The sequence below is a fragment of the Perca fluviatilis genome, chromosome 9, assembly GCF_010015445.1.
Source record: "Perca fluviatilis chromosome 9, GENO_Pfluv_1.0, whole genome shotgun sequence".
Taxonomy (NCBI): domain Eukaryota; kingdom Metazoa; phylum Chordata; class Actinopteri; order Perciformes; family Percidae; genus Perca; species Perca fluviatilis.
In genome coordinates, this window is record NC_053120.1 from 38,259,143 (window position 1) to 38,276,152 (window position 17,010).

A 17,010-nucleotide genomic window follows, 5' to 3' on the forward strand; every position below is an offset into this window, starting at 1 on the left:
GAAGGAACCAGCCCAAAGAGAGATTTATGTATTAAATCCAACCAATGCAAAAGTCTGCAGACATACAGAGTGGTGTACGAGATTTCCACAGCACAATGATATACAGTATCCAACATGTTCAGGTATATATTCATAAAGAGCAGATCACTTAATGCAGTAAAAAGGTTTAAAAAATAAGCTGCCGAGCTCAAATATTTCCTTGCCTGGAGGGAGATACAGGAGTTATACCTAAAAGGTAATTGAGAATCCCAATTAAAATATTATATTATTATAAGCCTATAGCTATATAGAATGAATACTACTACTGCTACTTAACTCTGAAGAGATCATTTTAATAAATGCCAAGATTTAGATTCCACCCCTCCCCCCAAGAGATTACTTGCTAATGTAGCCTAGATAAACAAACTGTTCCAGAAAGCTTGCAAAGCATTATTATCAAAATCTGCTTCCAGGTTCATGCTAATAGCCTTTAACTCAAGGAAGAGGCTGAACAGAACCCGAAATTTAGCTTGTGTAATCTAGCGCCAGCTATGCCATAAAGCGGTTATAACTTTTAAGAGTTGCAGGCCTTGTATTTCTATGCTTAAGTATTTATGGTAAACAAAAATCTTTTTCCTGTGTATATTATCACGGATGAAAGCCTGAACCCTGGCAGTATCTTACTTCACTGTACCTTTACATACTTATAATTACTCCAATTCATTCAGTGGCCTGAAAGTATACAAGGACAAAGAAATCGGAGTCCCCTGAGCTATGGCTAAACGATAAGGCAAAGCCAGAATAAACTAACTGAACTATATGTCCCAGCTGGCATTGGGTACTTTAGGATCCCCAAGTTGTAAAGACAATGCTCACACTCACACATGGGTGAAAAACTTTTCCGGCTGCAAATATGCAGCCATACTTTTGACAAAATGAAATGTTTACTGAATGTACTATATTACTCCAAATAGTTGTTTACACTTTATTTAGTGCACTGACTGAATCCACGAGAGAGGATTTTATTTTGGAAATATTAACCGGACGTCTTTAAATTATTATTCTAGTTAATTTGGCATACTTTCATCAGTTAGGGTTAGAAATATGTATGGGAGCAGACCCACGTAACATATATACATACTCCGGACTAATTATTTAATGTAAAGGTTTTCTTTGGTCATTTGTGTTAACCATAGACCTTGCAACATGTTCGTCAAAACGGTTTTATTCTGACAGTTCAGTCGGAAATGCCTATTTACGCGAGAAGACTTGACGCACTTTTGAAGTTTAACTATGGGTACGTGGTAGGTAAACCAGCGGTTTCTTCTCTTACGTGGTAACGTTAGGCAGCTGTGAACTTTAAAAAGCGAATAGGTGTCGAACAGACAAGCCAGATACAAACTATGCTTCCTCGCAGGCACGACTACGGGATGAAGAGGACCGGAGGACCGCGCAACGGCTCGGTAATTAACTTCAGGACAACGGTGAACTCGGGCTCCGTCCGCCGCAGCTCCGCCGTGCTGCCCTCGGTGCTAACGTTCCTGGTGATCGTAGCATCCGGAGGCCTGCTGCTCATGATAGAGAAAGGAATGCTAAACAGCATGGAGACGCCTCCACCCAGGGGCAGCGGCAAGAGACTGGACTTAATTCGGCGGGTTGGGAAGCACAGCCCGGCCGCTGTGGACGTGGACTCCCAGGTATAGTAATATAATGCACCGTGTACGTTCTGCTGGACTTTCATGGGTGAATAGGTCCAGTGTAGTCAGCGGCGATTTGGATTTTGTCTCGTGACTAAGCGTATTTCACAATATTAGAAGATCTGTGGCATAATCTGTAGGATTAAAGGCTCTGTAGCCATATCATTAGTTGGATCGATTGTTGAAGTAGGTAAAACGGGACTTTCAGATGGTAGTCAAAGGCAAAACCACAAACTCAAAATATAATCTAAAACGTTCTGGTTTGTTAAAAACCCACGTGCATTTTGTCATCTTGATGTTCTTAAAAACAAGCCTGCAAGGTTTAAAGGTTGGATCAGAAGGCAACCACATGGCCCGATGCAACCGCTAAAGAAGTGTGCAGGCCATATTGTTTTGATTTTATATATCCAATGCCTTTTTACCAACATCTGCTCCCTTTTAAAATGAGCACCCCAGTTGTTTAGTATAACACTAGCGTAATGTTGGGGGATGCCCAAAAGACAGATTAAAAAAAGAATGGTCAAAATTGAAATCAGCAGAGGCTGAAATATTTATCATGCAACTTGATAAGTCTTTTCATTAAACCCTCTGCTTGGTAAATGACACCATAATGACTTGATGTTATACAGCTGTTTTCACAGGCTGAGTAATACAAATCATGACTAGTCATCTGACAGAAATGTGTAAAATTGGTGGAATGCACCTTAAAAGTCGGATTTGTGTTCCCGTTTAGATCCTCCAGGAGATCCGTAACCGGACCATCAGGACCGTGTGCAGCCAGAAGAACATGCCCCACAGCATTTGGTCCCTGAGCCCCCTGCAAAGGAAGACGCTGCTACAGCACATCCTGGTGAACGACCAGTACCACTTCCTGTACTGCTACGTCCCCAAGGTGGCCTGCTCCAACTGGAAGAGGGTCCTGAAGGTTCTGAACGGAGCTCTGGAGAGCGTCGACGTCAACATCAAGATGGACCACCGCAGCGACCTGCTGTTTTTGTCCTCTTTTAAACCCGAGGAGATCCGCCACCGCCTCAAGCACTACTTTAAGTTCATGTTTGTCCGGGAGCCAATGGAGCGCTTGCTTTCTGCATACAGGAACAAGTTTGGAGAGATAGAGTCCTACCAGAAAAAGTACGGCGTGGAGATAGTAAAGCGGTACAGAAAAGGCCGCGCCAAGGACGCATCTGTAACAGGAGACGATGTGACATTTGCAGAGTTTGTCAATTACTTGTTGGACGAGGACGCGGAGCGCATGAACGAGCACTGGATGCCGGTGTACAACTTGTGCCAACCCTGTGCAGTGTCCTACGACTTCATCGGCTCCTATGAGCACCTTGAAAGTGATTCAGAGTTTGTGCTCCAGCGGATTGGAGCGCCTCCTCATGTTCGCTTCCCAGAAAGGCAAACGTGGTACAAGCCAGTCACCACGGAGACGTTACACTATTACCTGTGCACCTTACCACAGAAGCTGCTGAGGGAACTGCTGCCCAAGTACATTTTAGACTTTTCCCTCTACGCTTATCCTCTCCCCAACACAACCACTGAACACTGCCGGCATTAAATATGCAATGTTTTATAGTTCAGAGAATATTTTTTATAGAGAATGATTTTTTGTACTATTTTTTATTCCTAGGGAACAAACAGTATTTTGATAGCTGTTACACATTTTTTTACTTGAGATGTTCATATATATGCACATATATATATCGCAAAATGCTGATTATTGGAAAGATGGTGACTCGGACTACAAAACCACTAATGCTTGAAATCAGCTTAAGACAAAAGAAAAGGCAAATGAAAATCACTGTGTTTGTACATGTTCCAATCATGCACTGTTACAGTAAATGAACCAATTCAGTATATATATATATGGAAATGTAAATAAGGTTGCAAGACCAAACTTTGTATTTTGCTTGTATCTTCATCTACACATTGAAGAAAGTTAAGGGTTAATAGCTTTTGTGGGCATTCAGTGGTTTAGCAGGCTAAAACACAAATGTAGTTATTTACTGTACTCACAGGTTTGTGGGGTTTAAATCAAGCTGGTGACAGTTTGAGCCCATTTCCACTTGTATTAAAATTTGATCCGACTGATCCGATCACAAGTCGACAGCTTGAAGTGCAGGTGGGAATGCACCCAGGGCGCGTGCGTTACACTGTAAGGCAGCGCTTTATCATTAATCATCATACGTTTCCAAGTTATGATTTATGTGAGAGTAACAGCTGAAATGAATACACGCACACACTCACAACCAGTCTAACGGTATGTGCGAACGGAAATTATGTATGCGTTTGTTTGCACATAGAGTGGGAAAGTGAGATACGATCACAAGTGGTCAATCAAGATGCATTTAAAGACGCATTCTGCTGCCGGGTGTAATCACGTGCTTAGAGATGTCCACTTGTGATCGGATCACTCAGATTGGATTTTATTACCGGGTGGAAAAGCGGCCCTTGTTTCATGTCACAGCCTTTCCTCTTCATCCGTCTCCCATCTTTCCTATTTACTTTGTAATAAAACAGGTCAAGTTTTGTGATGTACATCACTGCAATCACTTTATTTTATGAATAATTTAATAATTTAAAACATAAAAAAAAACACAAACAAAGCATAATACACATAACCACAGGGTTGAACGAATACTTCTTTTGCTACATGTATGAGGTTATAGTTGCTGAGATTCCTGTCAGAGGCACCAACTCATTCTCAAAGCTGCATCCTAATTTTATCTAACTAACGTACTGACAGAGATGACACTTTGCATCCAGTTATGTTAGTGGAGACAATGTGAATTTGGATATAAAATAATAATTTGTCTGAATGTTAGCTCTGTCATTGGTTGTAGTAAGTAAGTGCCTGAGGCTGGACAGGTACATAAGGTTGCACTAAGCTATGCTACAGGCTAATAAATGCCAAGACTTTGGCAGATTTTTTATAATTCATGTGCGGACTAAAAACTTCAAGCACAGGCTTCTAGTGGTTTCTGACTCACTCATCAAATCCTTTTTTTGGCTGGCTCTCGGTCGTTAATCCCTGAAGCTCACACTTCTGAAAAGAGAAAGAAAAAGAGATTTGAAGTTTTTGGTGAAATAAGGAAGAGGGATTTTTTTTTTTTAAATAGTTACAACTCATCGTTTTTGGTTTGATCCAAAAGCTGTACTTCCTGTTTAATCTAAAAAACAAACAAAAAAAACAGCTAAATTCCTGGATTGAAAAGCTAAAGCCCTCAAAATAGCTGTATCGGGTGCCCGGATAGCTCAGTTGGTAGAGCGGGCACCCATATGTAGAGCTTTACTCCTCAACCCAGCAGGCCCGGGTTCAACTCCGACCTGCGGCCCTTTGCTGCACGTCATTCCCCCCTCTCTCTCCCCTTTCATGTCTTCTGCTGTCCTATCAAAATAAAGGCTGCAAATGGCCCCCAAAAAAAATAAAAAATAGCTGTATAATTTTCCTGTCCAAAGCCTTACTTGTCTGCTGACTTGTCAGTGGAGCGGTTCAGAGCTCGTAAGATGGAGCGTTCTGGGGAGGTGTGATGAGAACTGGAGGAGATGTCGAGGGACGACGAACTCTGCAGGGAAGAGAAGGACACACCCTGTCTGCGCATCTCCTGAACTGCCCTTTCACTGTAGACAGAGAGACAATTAGACAATCACAAAATGTATTGTTTGTGCCTCTACCGTGTTGTTATATGCTACATGTATTGAAGCTATACGTACTTGTAGATTACTGTAACTTTGATAATCAATGAAGTTGTTTGAGACATAAGCAAAACAGGAGTCATTGGTTCCACAGTAAATGGGACATTTTCATTAACATCTCCAACATCCTGATGATATGCTACTTCAAAAGATCAAAACGTGAACGTCTTTGCAGCCGAGTGATAAACTACCGTAATATACTTACAGACCTAATTTGTGTGTTCAAAAGTCAGCTCACCGTTCAAAGCGCTCAGTGATCAACTGTCTTTTTAGAACGTCCATCTCCGTCTGCAGCTGAGAGACTTTGCCGCGGAGCTGCGACACCTCCCTGGCGTGCTCCGCACTGAGTGTATTTACACACGCACACAAATCATAATCAAATAATTATTAAAAAAAAAGAAGGCATTTATTTAAGTCTTGCAGTTCAAGCCAACATACTGAACTGGTTTTGTTTACGTTTTGCTGTCAGCCAGGGTCAGCCTATCACGTAGGACCTTCAGCTCCGACTCTTTCTCACTGGCTGTCAGGTGGGTTTGGAACTCCTTGTGCCGATTGGTGGAAAGAAGTGTCTCGAGGTTACGGACGGTCAGCCTCTCACTGGCCAGTTGTTTCTTAAGTAGCTCTGCCTCTGACCGAACATCCTCCAGTTCTCCCGTCACCTAGAAAACATTCAGACTTTATTTACAGAAAGCATGAATAAGTGCTGCGGCTCGCCTATATGTACAGTATGAACTACTGAACTAAGGAAGCTGCATTCAAGTGCAGTCGGAAACGTCAAGATCTATAAACAATGTGACAGAAAACAATAATTGTGAAGTATAAAGTTTACTTGTGCTACATTAGGGTGGGTTAAAGAACACAACAGGTCGTCACACAAATGAGCTCTTTCAGTGACACTCCCATACCGCCGCACGCACAACCCTGTGGGGAAAGTCGCCGAAATACTGTTTCCTGGTCTGAACGCAGCCTTAAAGCCAGAGCAGGACTCACCCTCTCTAGGTCCATGCTCCTGGACGTGAGCTGGCGTGCAGTGAGCTCCTTGCCAGAGTCCAGTTTGACACACAGCTCCCTGACGGATGCCAGATCCGCGAGGAGCGCGGCCTTCTCCTCCTGCGCTTTGTGTAGCTCCTCCTCTAGTCGGGACATCCCACGCGCCAGCGACGATACCTGGGCCTCATAAGCCTGCAGGGCCTGCACATGCTTGGGAAACAGCAGGGTGAAAGGTACATTCATCACACGCTGATATTAACACTTAACACCTCTGAATGTTTTACTGTCCAGTACAATCTCACACTGTAGCATACTACTTCTACAATTCTAGTAGACCTTGACATGCAGTTAGAAATACGTATACGTCCCCATCTGGGTTCCCGTACCACACAGGTATAGTTATGAAACTGGGCGTCATATTGCTATTTGGAAACCAAGATAATACCCATGTTATTTTACAGTTCGTCGTAGTGTTGCTTACGTCCACTCAATACCAACCTTTACATGAACCCGAAAACCCTTCACTAGCAAAGCACTCCGACACTACTGCGGTTGTGTCTCAACACAACAGCAGTTGTCTCATTTTGAGATGTTGAAAATCTGATAATCTACACATGATTCACACTATGTAAAGAATGGTTTGAGAACCATAAATTAACCAACATTGGATGCCACAAAATTCTGGATGCTCCTAATATGGGTTTAGAATTACCTTCATTACACTCTTTTTAGTCTACATTACAGTTGGGGCTTCAGCACAAACTATACATTCATTAGAGGTTATCTCTTTTACAGTATACCAAACCCATTTCTACTACTCATTTTGAATAACTCGCTCCCAAATTCTACCCTCTGTGGGTTTGAAACCACCTGGATTTGGTCTGCGTTTACCATGCTGTCCAAATTGGTCTGCTTTAGTCGTTTGGTCTGTGGCGGGGTTAAACCTCAACTTCATCAGGCAGGGTTGTCATTTTAAAAGAGAATTAAAATGGTTACATTTTCAATTTCTTTCTTGAGAAATCAATCTCCTTAAGTTCTTAATTACCTCAGTTGAGCCTTGAGAGATGCATCTCATTATGTTATCAGTGTGATTGGTAACATTAGCATTTGGAAAATCAATTTCAATCATGTCCCTAGACAAGTTACTGGGTGAATCTTGAATTTCAACAATTGCCTTACCCTAGATGTCTCAGCTGCTTATTCCATCCCAGATCTCACCTGTTGTATTTCTCTCCCCTGGTGGCCGACAGTAACCCTAAGGTTTCTGCGTTCCGAGTCTGAAGAGAGCAGCTCCATGCGGATGGAGTTATTGAGGCCTTCAGCCTGCTGCAACCTCTGCTCCCGCTCCTCCACCCCAGAGTGGGCCATCCTGAAACGCTCCAGCAAGTCCCTGTTCTCCTGCTCCTGTGGGTCAACACCTAGCAGTCAGCTGGCGGACAGGAGAGGGTGTATAGCATGACAGTGGCTACTATATAGAGGAGGATAGTTTTCTCTTGCCTTTGTGGCCATCAGTTTCTCTATTCTTGACACTTCAGAAATGTAAGAGTGGACCCTCAACTTCAGCTCATCCCTCTCATGCAACGCCTCCTCCATCTCCACGTGAACCGCCTGCACAAACACAACGGATGCTGCTGTTATTTCTGCGTCGTTTCCTTCCAAAAATGACACAGAAGAAACAACTTCAGACTATTTATTACACACTTGGTTCTCTCGGGTCATTGTAGCCAGGTCATCTTGCAGCCTCCGGTTCTCTCGGATTGTGATTTCTTTGTCTCTCCTGAGTCCGGCCAGCTCCTCCTGACAAGCATCCAGCTGCCTCCTCAGGCTGGTTATCTCCCTCTCACGGCTGTTTAATGCCCCCTGCAGCTGACTGCAAGGATCACATATTAACACAGCAGCTTATTAGGGGGAGGGGCTCGGGATTTGTGTTAAAAACCAACGCAGAACTTTGAGAGCACAATACTCACGCTAGTGAGTTGTCCATGTTTGTGACTGTGACTCTCACATCTTTAAGTGTCTGTTCCTGTGTAAATACCAAATAATTATGCCTCATTAATACTCTTCGAACAACTCTTCCCTTTCAAATTCATTCAGTTTAGTTTATTTTGAACATGGTAAAATAAAAGTAGTAATAAAATGTAAATTTCAGCACAATCTTCCAAAATGACTGTAAATGATTTAAATAAGGATTGCCATGTTCAAAAAGGAGTAGGAAGAAGTTAAATGATGATGATCTTAAACAATACTTAGTTGTCTATATGTGCATTGAAGGAGTTACTAGTCTTTGTAATCGCTCCTCCCGTCCATACTGGCTGTGAAGAGATCCCTCAACGTCCTCAGATATAAGTGATGGGGGACCAAATCCAGTCCTAGTTCCATGCAAAAACATGAATGTTTATTTGCTTTTAAAATAAAGTCTAAATAAATCAAACCAAGTGAGTTTCTTCCCAGGTTAGGGTGATTTTTAGCTCAAAATTCCCTGGGTGAATTTTGTACTAAAAATGCTGTCATTTTGGAAGACAGCAGACTTGATTTGACTTTACGATGCCTGCTGAGGCCTCATATTAACTAAATATGACTGTGAATCTTGTCCCTTACTACGGGTTACCATGGCTAGTATGAAGAGGAGGTATGATTACAGAAGCCAATATTTTAAATGCACATAAGGGCATGAGAGTATTGTTTTGAGACAGACTTGAAACATTTGAACCTATCCTTTAACAAAGACTGTAATTGTACGAGGTGTGCTGGCCGTGGCTACCTTTCTAGACAGCTCCTCCTGAACAACAACCAGTTTTTCCGTCTTTAGATCCACCTCGTCTTGCAGAGCATCTTTCTCTCTATCCAAAGCAGAGATGGACTTCTGAAGAACAGCCACTTCCTCCTTGTGCTTGGAGCCCTTCTGACTCAGCTCCCCTGTCAGGCAAAACAAAAATCAAGCAAACAGCGACAGAAGAACAACAACAATACAACACCAACTGTGGCAGTCCATGCTGAACCTCATAAAATACACAAATATTTACCTATTGTCTCTTCCAGTTTCTCAATCTGCTCCCGGGCAGCATGCAGCTCATTCATCTTCACAGACAGCCTGTGTTGGGTATCAGACAGTGACTGCTCCATCTGCTCCTGCAGCAGCCTGCCGACAGACGACAACCTCTGATCATCTTCAGTTTAGAATATGACTAACGCACCTTTCGGCGGTAGAATAATGGGGCCAAAGACTCAGCAGTGTAAGTGGATACTGGAGATAGACATTACACACCATTGTTTCATAGTCTTATTATTCCTTTTGACATTTTTTTCCACACCAACCTGAGAGCATTAGACTCAGCCCTCTGATGGGAAACCTCTTCTGCATTGTAGACCAGAGCAGCACAGCGGACCTTCAGCTCCTCCTCCACGGCTGCCCTGTTCTCCTTCAGCAGACACACCTGTGACTGCAGGTCCAGTCTCTCCCGCTCCAACTGCACCCCAAAACACACAAAAAAGACACAGCAACACAAATACCATGTTAGGATCAAAGTTACAGTGGTGATCGTTACATATTTACTGTGTCCTTGGTCAGACATTGAGAGCACATGTTTGAACATTATTTATTTAAAACATTTTTTTACATCCATCAGGCTTACACTCTTAACGGCATTCTCCAGGTCAATAATCCTCCTCTCCTCTCCCTGTCTGTCTGCGAGAGCTGAAGTCTGGGCGACCTGCAAAAAGGTTTGTGTGTGTGTTAGGCTCAAACACATTCCAGGTTTACAATATACCAATGTGGTTTCTAATTCAAGAGCAGGGGCGTCGGGCTGGGGGCAAAAAGGGGACTGAGCACCCAGGGCCCTCATGTGAGGAGGGCCCAAGAAGATGCTAGAATGAATAGCTCTGGATGCGGGGAGGGGCCCATAGAAAATGCCTTTCTACAGGGCCCAGAATTTTGTGCTACGCCCCTGTTCAAGAGACAGATTCAAGTAACACTGTTACGCTAACCAATGATTATTTTCTTTATCAATTGATCTGCAGATTATGTTTTTAATTTACCGATTAGCCATTTAAAACATAAGAAAAATAACACGCACAAAAACAAGATGTCTTGTTGTTTTGTCCGACCAACGGTCTAAAACCCAACAATATTCAATTATTATTCAACTATAACAGAAAACCAGGCAATATTCCCATTGAATTGTTGCGTGAAAAAATGATCGATTTATTGACTAATCATTGCAGCTCTAGATTTTAGCAAATAAAAAATATGCTAAACTCGACAAGGGACTCCTCACACTGACATTATTACAGTCAGCATGCTAACTAAAACTAAACACTGACTGATATAATCAATAACAGCATATCGGTCACAGCCTCACTAATAATAATGTACGTAATGAGAGGTATTACTCTGGAACTAACCTTCAATCTCTCCATCAGTGTGTCTCTTTCAGCAGCCACCTGCTGGATACTGATGTCAGCCTGCTTGATCTCCTCCTTCAGTTTCATGAGGTCAGCTGTCCTATCCGAGTCCCGGGCCAGCTTTAAGTCCTCTTGAGCCTGAGTGAAAGAAAAACATTTGTTCCCTTAAAAGTATAAAAATCAAGTTTCCACCTGGTGGAAATAAAGTCTCTAGAACTCACTTGTTTAAACAGCGTTTTGAAATGGTCTCTCTCAGAGCTGAGAGCCTTCACATTGTTCTGGATGTCCTCCATGTGCTTCTCATAGTCCAGCAGAGCGGCCCGAAGCTCATCTCTTTCCTTCACTAATCGAAGCACTTCTGGCTCTGCAACACCTCCCTGAAAATTTGAGGCCATTATATACTTTTTTTGCAAAAGTTGTATCAAGATTAGGGCTGCTCGATTATGGAACAATCCTAATCACGACTATTTCGGTCAATATTGAAATCACGATTATTTTACTCATTGACTTTTGGAAAGATGTTGCAATTACTAAATTAAAAAACAAACTGTTCAACAAATCAACAGTGAAACCCCCTTGAACTGTGAAATCTCCCTGAATACTTTTCCCGTTTTAACTTTTTTTCCTCATTCAGAACACAAGACAAAATAAGAGTTTACTTGCAAAATATAATGACGTGCCATATAATTGGTTTTCTCAATGTATCTGTTTTTGTGATCGTTAGGAGACAAAACTGTAATCATGATTAAAAATGTGATTAATTGCACAGCCTTAATGAGGATCATCTAAAAAAAATATATATAAAAAAATCGTAACCATGATGATTTTTTGCTTTTTATGTTGTCATGTCAGGGTTGGGTATTGTTTGGATTTTTACGATTCCGGTGCTGAACCGGTACTTTTAAAACGATTCCTAAACCGATTCGTGAAAAATGACATCAAAGAAAGGCTCTTTTATAGATGTGATAGCCATAAATATGGCATTTTAAAAGTAGCCTACATTTACGGTAGTTAGCTACAGAGCAAGTGATATTTTTACGTCCATTTCGGAGCGACAGAGGGAAAATATTTAAAATATAGTGGAACCGGGTTTCAGTACCCAACCCTAGTTGTCACTTACCCTCCCTTTGGACGGACTCCTGCCCCTGCTTGGACTACGAATTGGGCTTGAATCGTGGCCAACAGCCCCTCTGGCTCTTTTGTAGCGCTCGGCCTCGTGGCGATAGTGATCCCTCTCCTCCTCTAGACTCTTGACAAATGCATCCAGCCGCGACGGGGAGCGCTCCCTTCCACAAACCCCGTGTTTAGCCCGAATGGCCTCCAATTCTAGCACCAGACTTTTGTCTAGGAAACCGCAACGAGTCAGTAATACACTAATGTAAAGCTGCTATAAGAATAGGTTTCAACAGTTGCTTACCAGTAGCCATCATTTTCTCCATTTTGTCCTGCAGCCTGATTTTCTCCTCCTCCAGGAAATTCACAAGTCCCTCCATTTTCTCATTCTGCTCTTTGAGCTCCACCAGCTGGTCTCTGAGACGGTCTTTATCAAAATCACCTTCAGATTGCTCCTGAATGCATGTCATTTCCAACACATTATGTTTTTCGCTTGTGTCATAATAACACAGGACAGATTTTTGAAAGGTACAACAGCTAATGTTCACCGACGAATGTCAGTTATATACAAAAAGTCTGTAGTATTCCAATAAAAGGAAAAATACTGAGCATTTACTGTACATACCCTTCTTATTTGTGTTATAATGTTCTCCAAGTCTTCAATGATGTTCTGTTGTCTTTGAATTTCTTTCTGTTGAGAAAAAATATTTCAGGTTTAAGGTTTGTTTTCACTGTACTACTTTAACTTGTGTTACCTTTTCACGCAGGTAACTTCTTCCTGCTTTCTCATATTCTTACTTTCGTTTCTTGCAGTTCCATGTCAGCAGTTTCCAACACATGCTCCTTGTCCATTTCCAGCCGCTTCGCGAGGTCGTCTATGTGCGTCAGCTCTTCACACAGTTCCAGGTTCTTTAAAGAAAGATTGGCCATTTCGGTGGAGGCATCCTTCTTCTTCTGCTGCAGTCCCGCTAACTTCTCATCCAGTGCCCTGTTGGCCTCCTGTAGGTATTCAATCTGTAGAACACAAAGCAGCAGCTAAGAAAAAATACAGGAGCGGGGCTACTAGCAGTGGTGCAAGAAGTATTCAGATCCTTTCCTTAAGAACAAGCACTAATACCACACTGTAAAAATACTCTGTTACAAGTAAATTGTTTATTGGTCTAATCATTTCACCTGTACTTGTAGGCCGTTAAATTGTTGGGTAGTTTAATTTACAATAAAACATCATATTACATGTGTTTTGTGTGTAAAACATGTAATATTACTTTGTAAAGTCATTTTATTAATTTATAAAGTAACTAGGAGTAAAAGTAGAAAGTGGCATGAAAAGAAGTAAAGTAGCTCAAATTTGTACTTAAATACAGTACTTAAAGTGATGGTTCGGAGTAATTCACCCTAGGGTCCTTTGCACCATGACCTCGAGCCAAACACCCCCTCAGAAGCTTTTTTCACCTGGGTCGAACATTGGGAGAGTTAGCGTAGAGTAGCGTTATCAGCTGAATAGCTTAGCGCAGGGGCTAACGGACCCACGTTTGTATCTTGTAAGTTACCCCACTAATAATGCCCAAAATGATACCAAACTTCTACACTAGTACATATAGGTTATGCTCTCATAAAACGATGGATTGGAAAGTTTGTAAGTACACCAGAAGTTTATGAACACTTGCCTGCTCTCTTCTGCTCTCTGTTGCTGCTGCTGCTGCTACCTGCAGTTAGACGAGTGCTTAGGGCCGTCTACAAATTACAACACCGAAAAGAGATACAACAAAAATATTTATTAATTTAATGATTAAATAAAAGGTAATGTCTCCAAACTTACCTCAATTATTACTTGTCTCCTGCTAGTTATACTACAGCACTAACTTTAAAAAAAAAAGTTAAATTAAAAAATATTTTTGTTGCATCTCTTTTCGGTGTTGTAATTTGTAGATGTCCCTAAGCACTCGTCTCACAGCAGCAACAACAACAGCAGAGAGCAGAAGCCAGCAGGCAAGTGTTATTCACATAAACTTCTGGTGTACTTACAAACTTTACAATCCATCGTTTTATGAGAGCATAACCTATTTGTACTACTTGTAGACGTTTGGTATCATTTCGGGCATTATTAGTGGGGTAACTTACGAGATACAAACGTGGGTCCATTAGCCCCTGCACTAAGCTATTCAGATGATAACGCTACTCTACGCTAACTCTCCCAATGTTCGACCCAGGTGAAAAAAGCTTCTGGGGGGGTGTTTGGCTCGAGGTCATGGTGCAAAGGACCCTAGGGTGAATTACTCCGAACCATCACTTTAAGTAAATGTACTTAGTTACATTCCAGTACTAGCTACTAGAAACCATGTAGATCGCTCGATTTTTCCAGAGGAACTGGGCTCTAGACCAAGTTGACCCCTCTGTTGGAAAATATCCCATGTGACTTGCCTGAAGGTTAAGATGGGAGATCACTTTCTCGTTGCTGATGTTCTGAGCTTCGAGGGAGATGACATCGTAAGGCCGTCCTCCGTGAAGAACACGATTCATACGCTCGACCTCTTTGTCCCTCTCCTCCACCTAAAAGAAGCGTTCAGAAAATGAAGCAACATCTTGTCACATCTTTAATAACATTTAACATGTCACAGTATTACTTCTAGTTAGTGGATTTCTTACCTGTGTATTTAAGTGTTTTATACATTCTTGAGCATTTTCCAGGTCTAGTTTGACTTTTACGATGTCTTCCTGTAGCTCATGAATTCTACAAATAAAAATGAAAGCGAGTCAGACAGTCGCAGAAGCAGCAGTGCAAGCATCTTCAACCAACACATCTGTAGAGTAGTTACCACTAGAGCTGAAGATCTTTGGTTCAGTCTTAATTTCTATCATTTTACATGGGCTTGGGCTTGCGCTCCGGGTTGCGCGGTAAATGAGCGGTCAGCTGATGCGTTTCGATTAGCGCGAAAATGGATGCTGAGGAGGTGAAACAGAGGCTGGCCTCTGGAGGACTTATTTTATTTCTTTGTTCCAACTTCCAAGTGGCCTATAGCCTAGATTAGTCATGAGTAAATAATGTTAAAAAATGTATACATGACTCATTCTTGACGAAAGACAAAAGAGCTGCGTGTGTGCGCACATCTGAATAATGTCGGGCTGTAAACTGGTTTGGTCTTTTAAAAAGCTGTCAATCAAAATGTACTTGTCGGGCCTAACTTCTAAGGCCCGATTACAGCTCTAGTTACCACCTCTCTCAATAATACAGTTCATTTGTCACAAAAGAAAACAAACCTTCCGTCTGCCAGTTGGAGTAGGTCAGCTATATACGGATCATCAGGCTGCGACACAGGATAAGCTGATGTAGAGGAGGAAGGTATGAGCTCATCAATCTGCATTCTCTGTCGTCTGAAGGGGATGCTGCGCTTCTTTCCACCTGTGAGTGTGCGAGAGGAAAGGAGGATCCAATTCTTCAGCCATGGTTAAATATTGGATTTTTGGTTGCTCTTTAAAATCTACCAAAGTCACTTGTCACTTTCAGTGTGTTGTCATAGAGCTTAGGTCAGACCCGTGGCATTACCTGGTGTCTGCACCACAGCTTGCATGTTCTTCTCCTGCAGCTGTTGGATGCGCTCAGCTTTAGCCTTGCTATCTTTCTCCAAGCAGCGAACTTTGTGCACATACTGATTATTTAAAAACTTTAGGTCCGATGTCTCGTGGTCCAGTTTTCTGACGTGGGCCTTCAGTTCTAAAACAAGACATGATTTTAAAGGATCATTTAATGAACATTGTGTGTGTGTGTGTGTGTGTGGGGGGGTCAAGTATAGGGCTGGGTACTGAATTCAATAATTTTTTAGGCACTGACTGAATTGCCTCTAAAGTATCAAAAAATGCCTCGTCATTCAATACCAAATTTCAATACCTAAGGAGTAAATCTCATCAGCGTCAGTGAGTGAATAAGCATGCTTCTACCAAGACAGGGACTGGTTATCACAGCTTACCTCTGCTGACACGATCCTTCTCCTCCTTCAGCTTGAGAAGTTCAAGATGCAACTCATTGTTCTCCCTGACCACCCGGGCATTCTCTGCCCTGTATGGCTCCAGAAGAGCATCAACGTTGCGACTTTCTTTCTCAGTTTTCCCTGCTGACAGTTTGGCATTGCGCAGGCTTTCTGTTGTGTGGATCAGGTCACTGTAACACAGAGGAAGACCTGTCTGAACTAAATCTCCTCAACTCTTAATTGGCTGGCTGGCTGGCTGGCTGGCTGGGATGAAAGGAGAGCAGGTGCAGAAGGATTAAAGGTTTCACCTGAATAGTTTCTCCACTAGTGGCAGTGACTCTATTCCCAGTGGGTGTCGGTAGCCCAGCTGATCCAGACGCTTCCTCAAATTGACGAATTTCCTCTCTGCGGTGTTGTTCATGGCTGTGATCTGATGTGGCACTAGTTAAGTTACTATTACACGACACAGCAACGGTTACATGAACTTATTAGTAAGGTAGCTCAATACAGAAGTAACGTGAAATAAACAAACAACGTAAATTGTTAAGACTTGTGTTGGGTTAAGAGGGTGACGTAACGTTACAGTGGCTAGCCAACTGTTAGGTTTGCTAACATACAGCTAACCAGCTAGTTGACGTTATTTAATGTTGGCTAACACAACGTAGCTAACGTTAGCTTACAGGCTAATAGCTAAGCCAATACTAGCATTGTGTGTGTTTAACTACTGAGCTACCTGGAGCGATAAAGGGTAGCATTAACAAGCACTGTTTGGCTAACCTTAACCAAGTAGCTAACTTAGTTAGCTAGCGTTAAATCTCAGTTTGCCTTAACTTACCTTGCTTGAAAGGACACCGCTTTCTTGACAGCTAATCTGAGTAACGTCAACTTGGTTCTACATCACCGACATTAATGTCTATATTGGGCCAATAACTTGCACTACCTTACTTGTGACATTACATTTTGTTCTCCGTTAACAACTCGTGAGTTAACATCGTTTCCGCGGTAAAGGGGTTTGAAAAGAGCGCCGATGATCTCCAGTTTGGATTCGTCACCATGGAAGTGAGACACTCGCTGTGGAGCATCTGGGGAAGCGTGTTTTGTGAACCGGCGTTGTCCGTACACAAGGTGGAGGGTGGAGTCAGCACAGACCATAGACTGTATAAAAC

The 17,010-nt window shown here is 42.3% G+C and overlaps 2 protein-coding genes across 4 annotated transcripts; one reads left to right on the forward strand and one right to left on the reverse strand.

Annotated features, from left to right (window-relative positions):
- Window positions 1–1,382: 1,382 nt before the first annotated feature.
- Window positions 1,383–4,217, forward strand: chst14 (carbohydrate (N-acetylgalactosamine 4-0) sulfotransferase 14). The gene is made up of 2 exons (XM_039811807.1): window positions 1,383–1,676; window positions 2,410–4,217. Exons 1-2 carry the CDS (start codon window positions 1,383–1,385, stop codon window positions 3,235–3,237), a joined length of 1,122 nt encoding a protein of 373 aa, XP_039667741.1. The 3' UTR covers window positions 3,238–4,217.
- On the reverse strand, window positions 4,216–16,951 carry cep135 (centrosomal protein 135). 3 transcript variants are annotated; one of them, XM_039811804.1, is made up of 26 exons: window positions 16,680–16,951; window positions 16,153–16,274; window positions 15,845–16,035; window positions 15,424–15,591; window positions 15,138–15,279; window positions 14,526–14,610; window positions 14,301–14,429; window positions 12,678–12,893; window positions 12,505–12,570; window positions 12,184–12,334; window positions 11,887–12,110; window positions 10,988–11,143; window positions 10,767–10,904; window positions 9,998–10,075; window positions 9,681–9,832; window positions 9,389–9,504; window positions 9,127–9,281; window positions 8,333–8,388; window positions 8,067–8,235; window positions 7,863–7,973; window positions 7,584–7,769; window positions 6,366–6,575; window positions 5,832–6,034; window positions 5,614–5,718; window positions 5,145–5,300; window positions 4,216–4,725 (listed from the first exon to the last, which is right to left on the reverse strand). In XM_039811804.1, exons 2-26 carry the CDS (start codon window positions 16,263–16,265, stop codon window positions 4,704–4,706), a joined length of 3,498 nt encoding a protein of 1,165 aa, XP_039667738.1. In that variant the 5' UTR covers window positions 16,266–16,274; window positions 16,680–16,951; the 3' UTR covers window positions 4,216–4,703. The 3 variants fall into 3 exon arrangements, with proteins under 3 accessions (XP_039667738.1, XP_039667739.1, XP_039667740.1); XM_039811805.1 differs by having other exon boundaries at window positions 16,153–16,297; XM_039811806.1 differs by lacking the exon at window positions 4,216–4,725 and having other exon boundaries at window positions 5,141–5,300.
- Between the last annotated feature and the right edge of the window lie 59 nt (window positions 16,952–17,010).

Excerpts from the sequence above, each read along its gene's own strand:
- cep135 (XM_039811804.1), bottom strand. The coding sequence starts at position 16,265 with ATGAACAACACCGCAGAGAGGAAATTCGTCAATTTGAGGAAGCGTCTG. Across the intron at positions 9,505-9,680 it reads GCTGAGTCTAATGCTCTCAG|GCTGCTGCAGGAGCAGATGG; the intron begins GTTGGTGTGGAA and ends GTCTGTCGGCAG. Across the intron at positions 8,236-8,332 it reads AACATGGACAACTCACTAGC|TCAGCTGCAGGGGGCATTAA; the intron begins GTGAGTATTGTG and ends TGATCCTTGCAG.
- chst14 (XM_039811807.1), top strand. The coding sequence starts at position 1,383 with ATGCTTCCTCGCAGGCACGACTACGGGATGAAGAGGACCGGAGGACCG. Across the intron at positions 1,677-2,409 it reads CTGTGGACGTGGACTCCCAG|ATCCTCCAGGAGATCCGTAA; the intron begins GTATAGTAATAT and ends GTTCCCGTTTAG.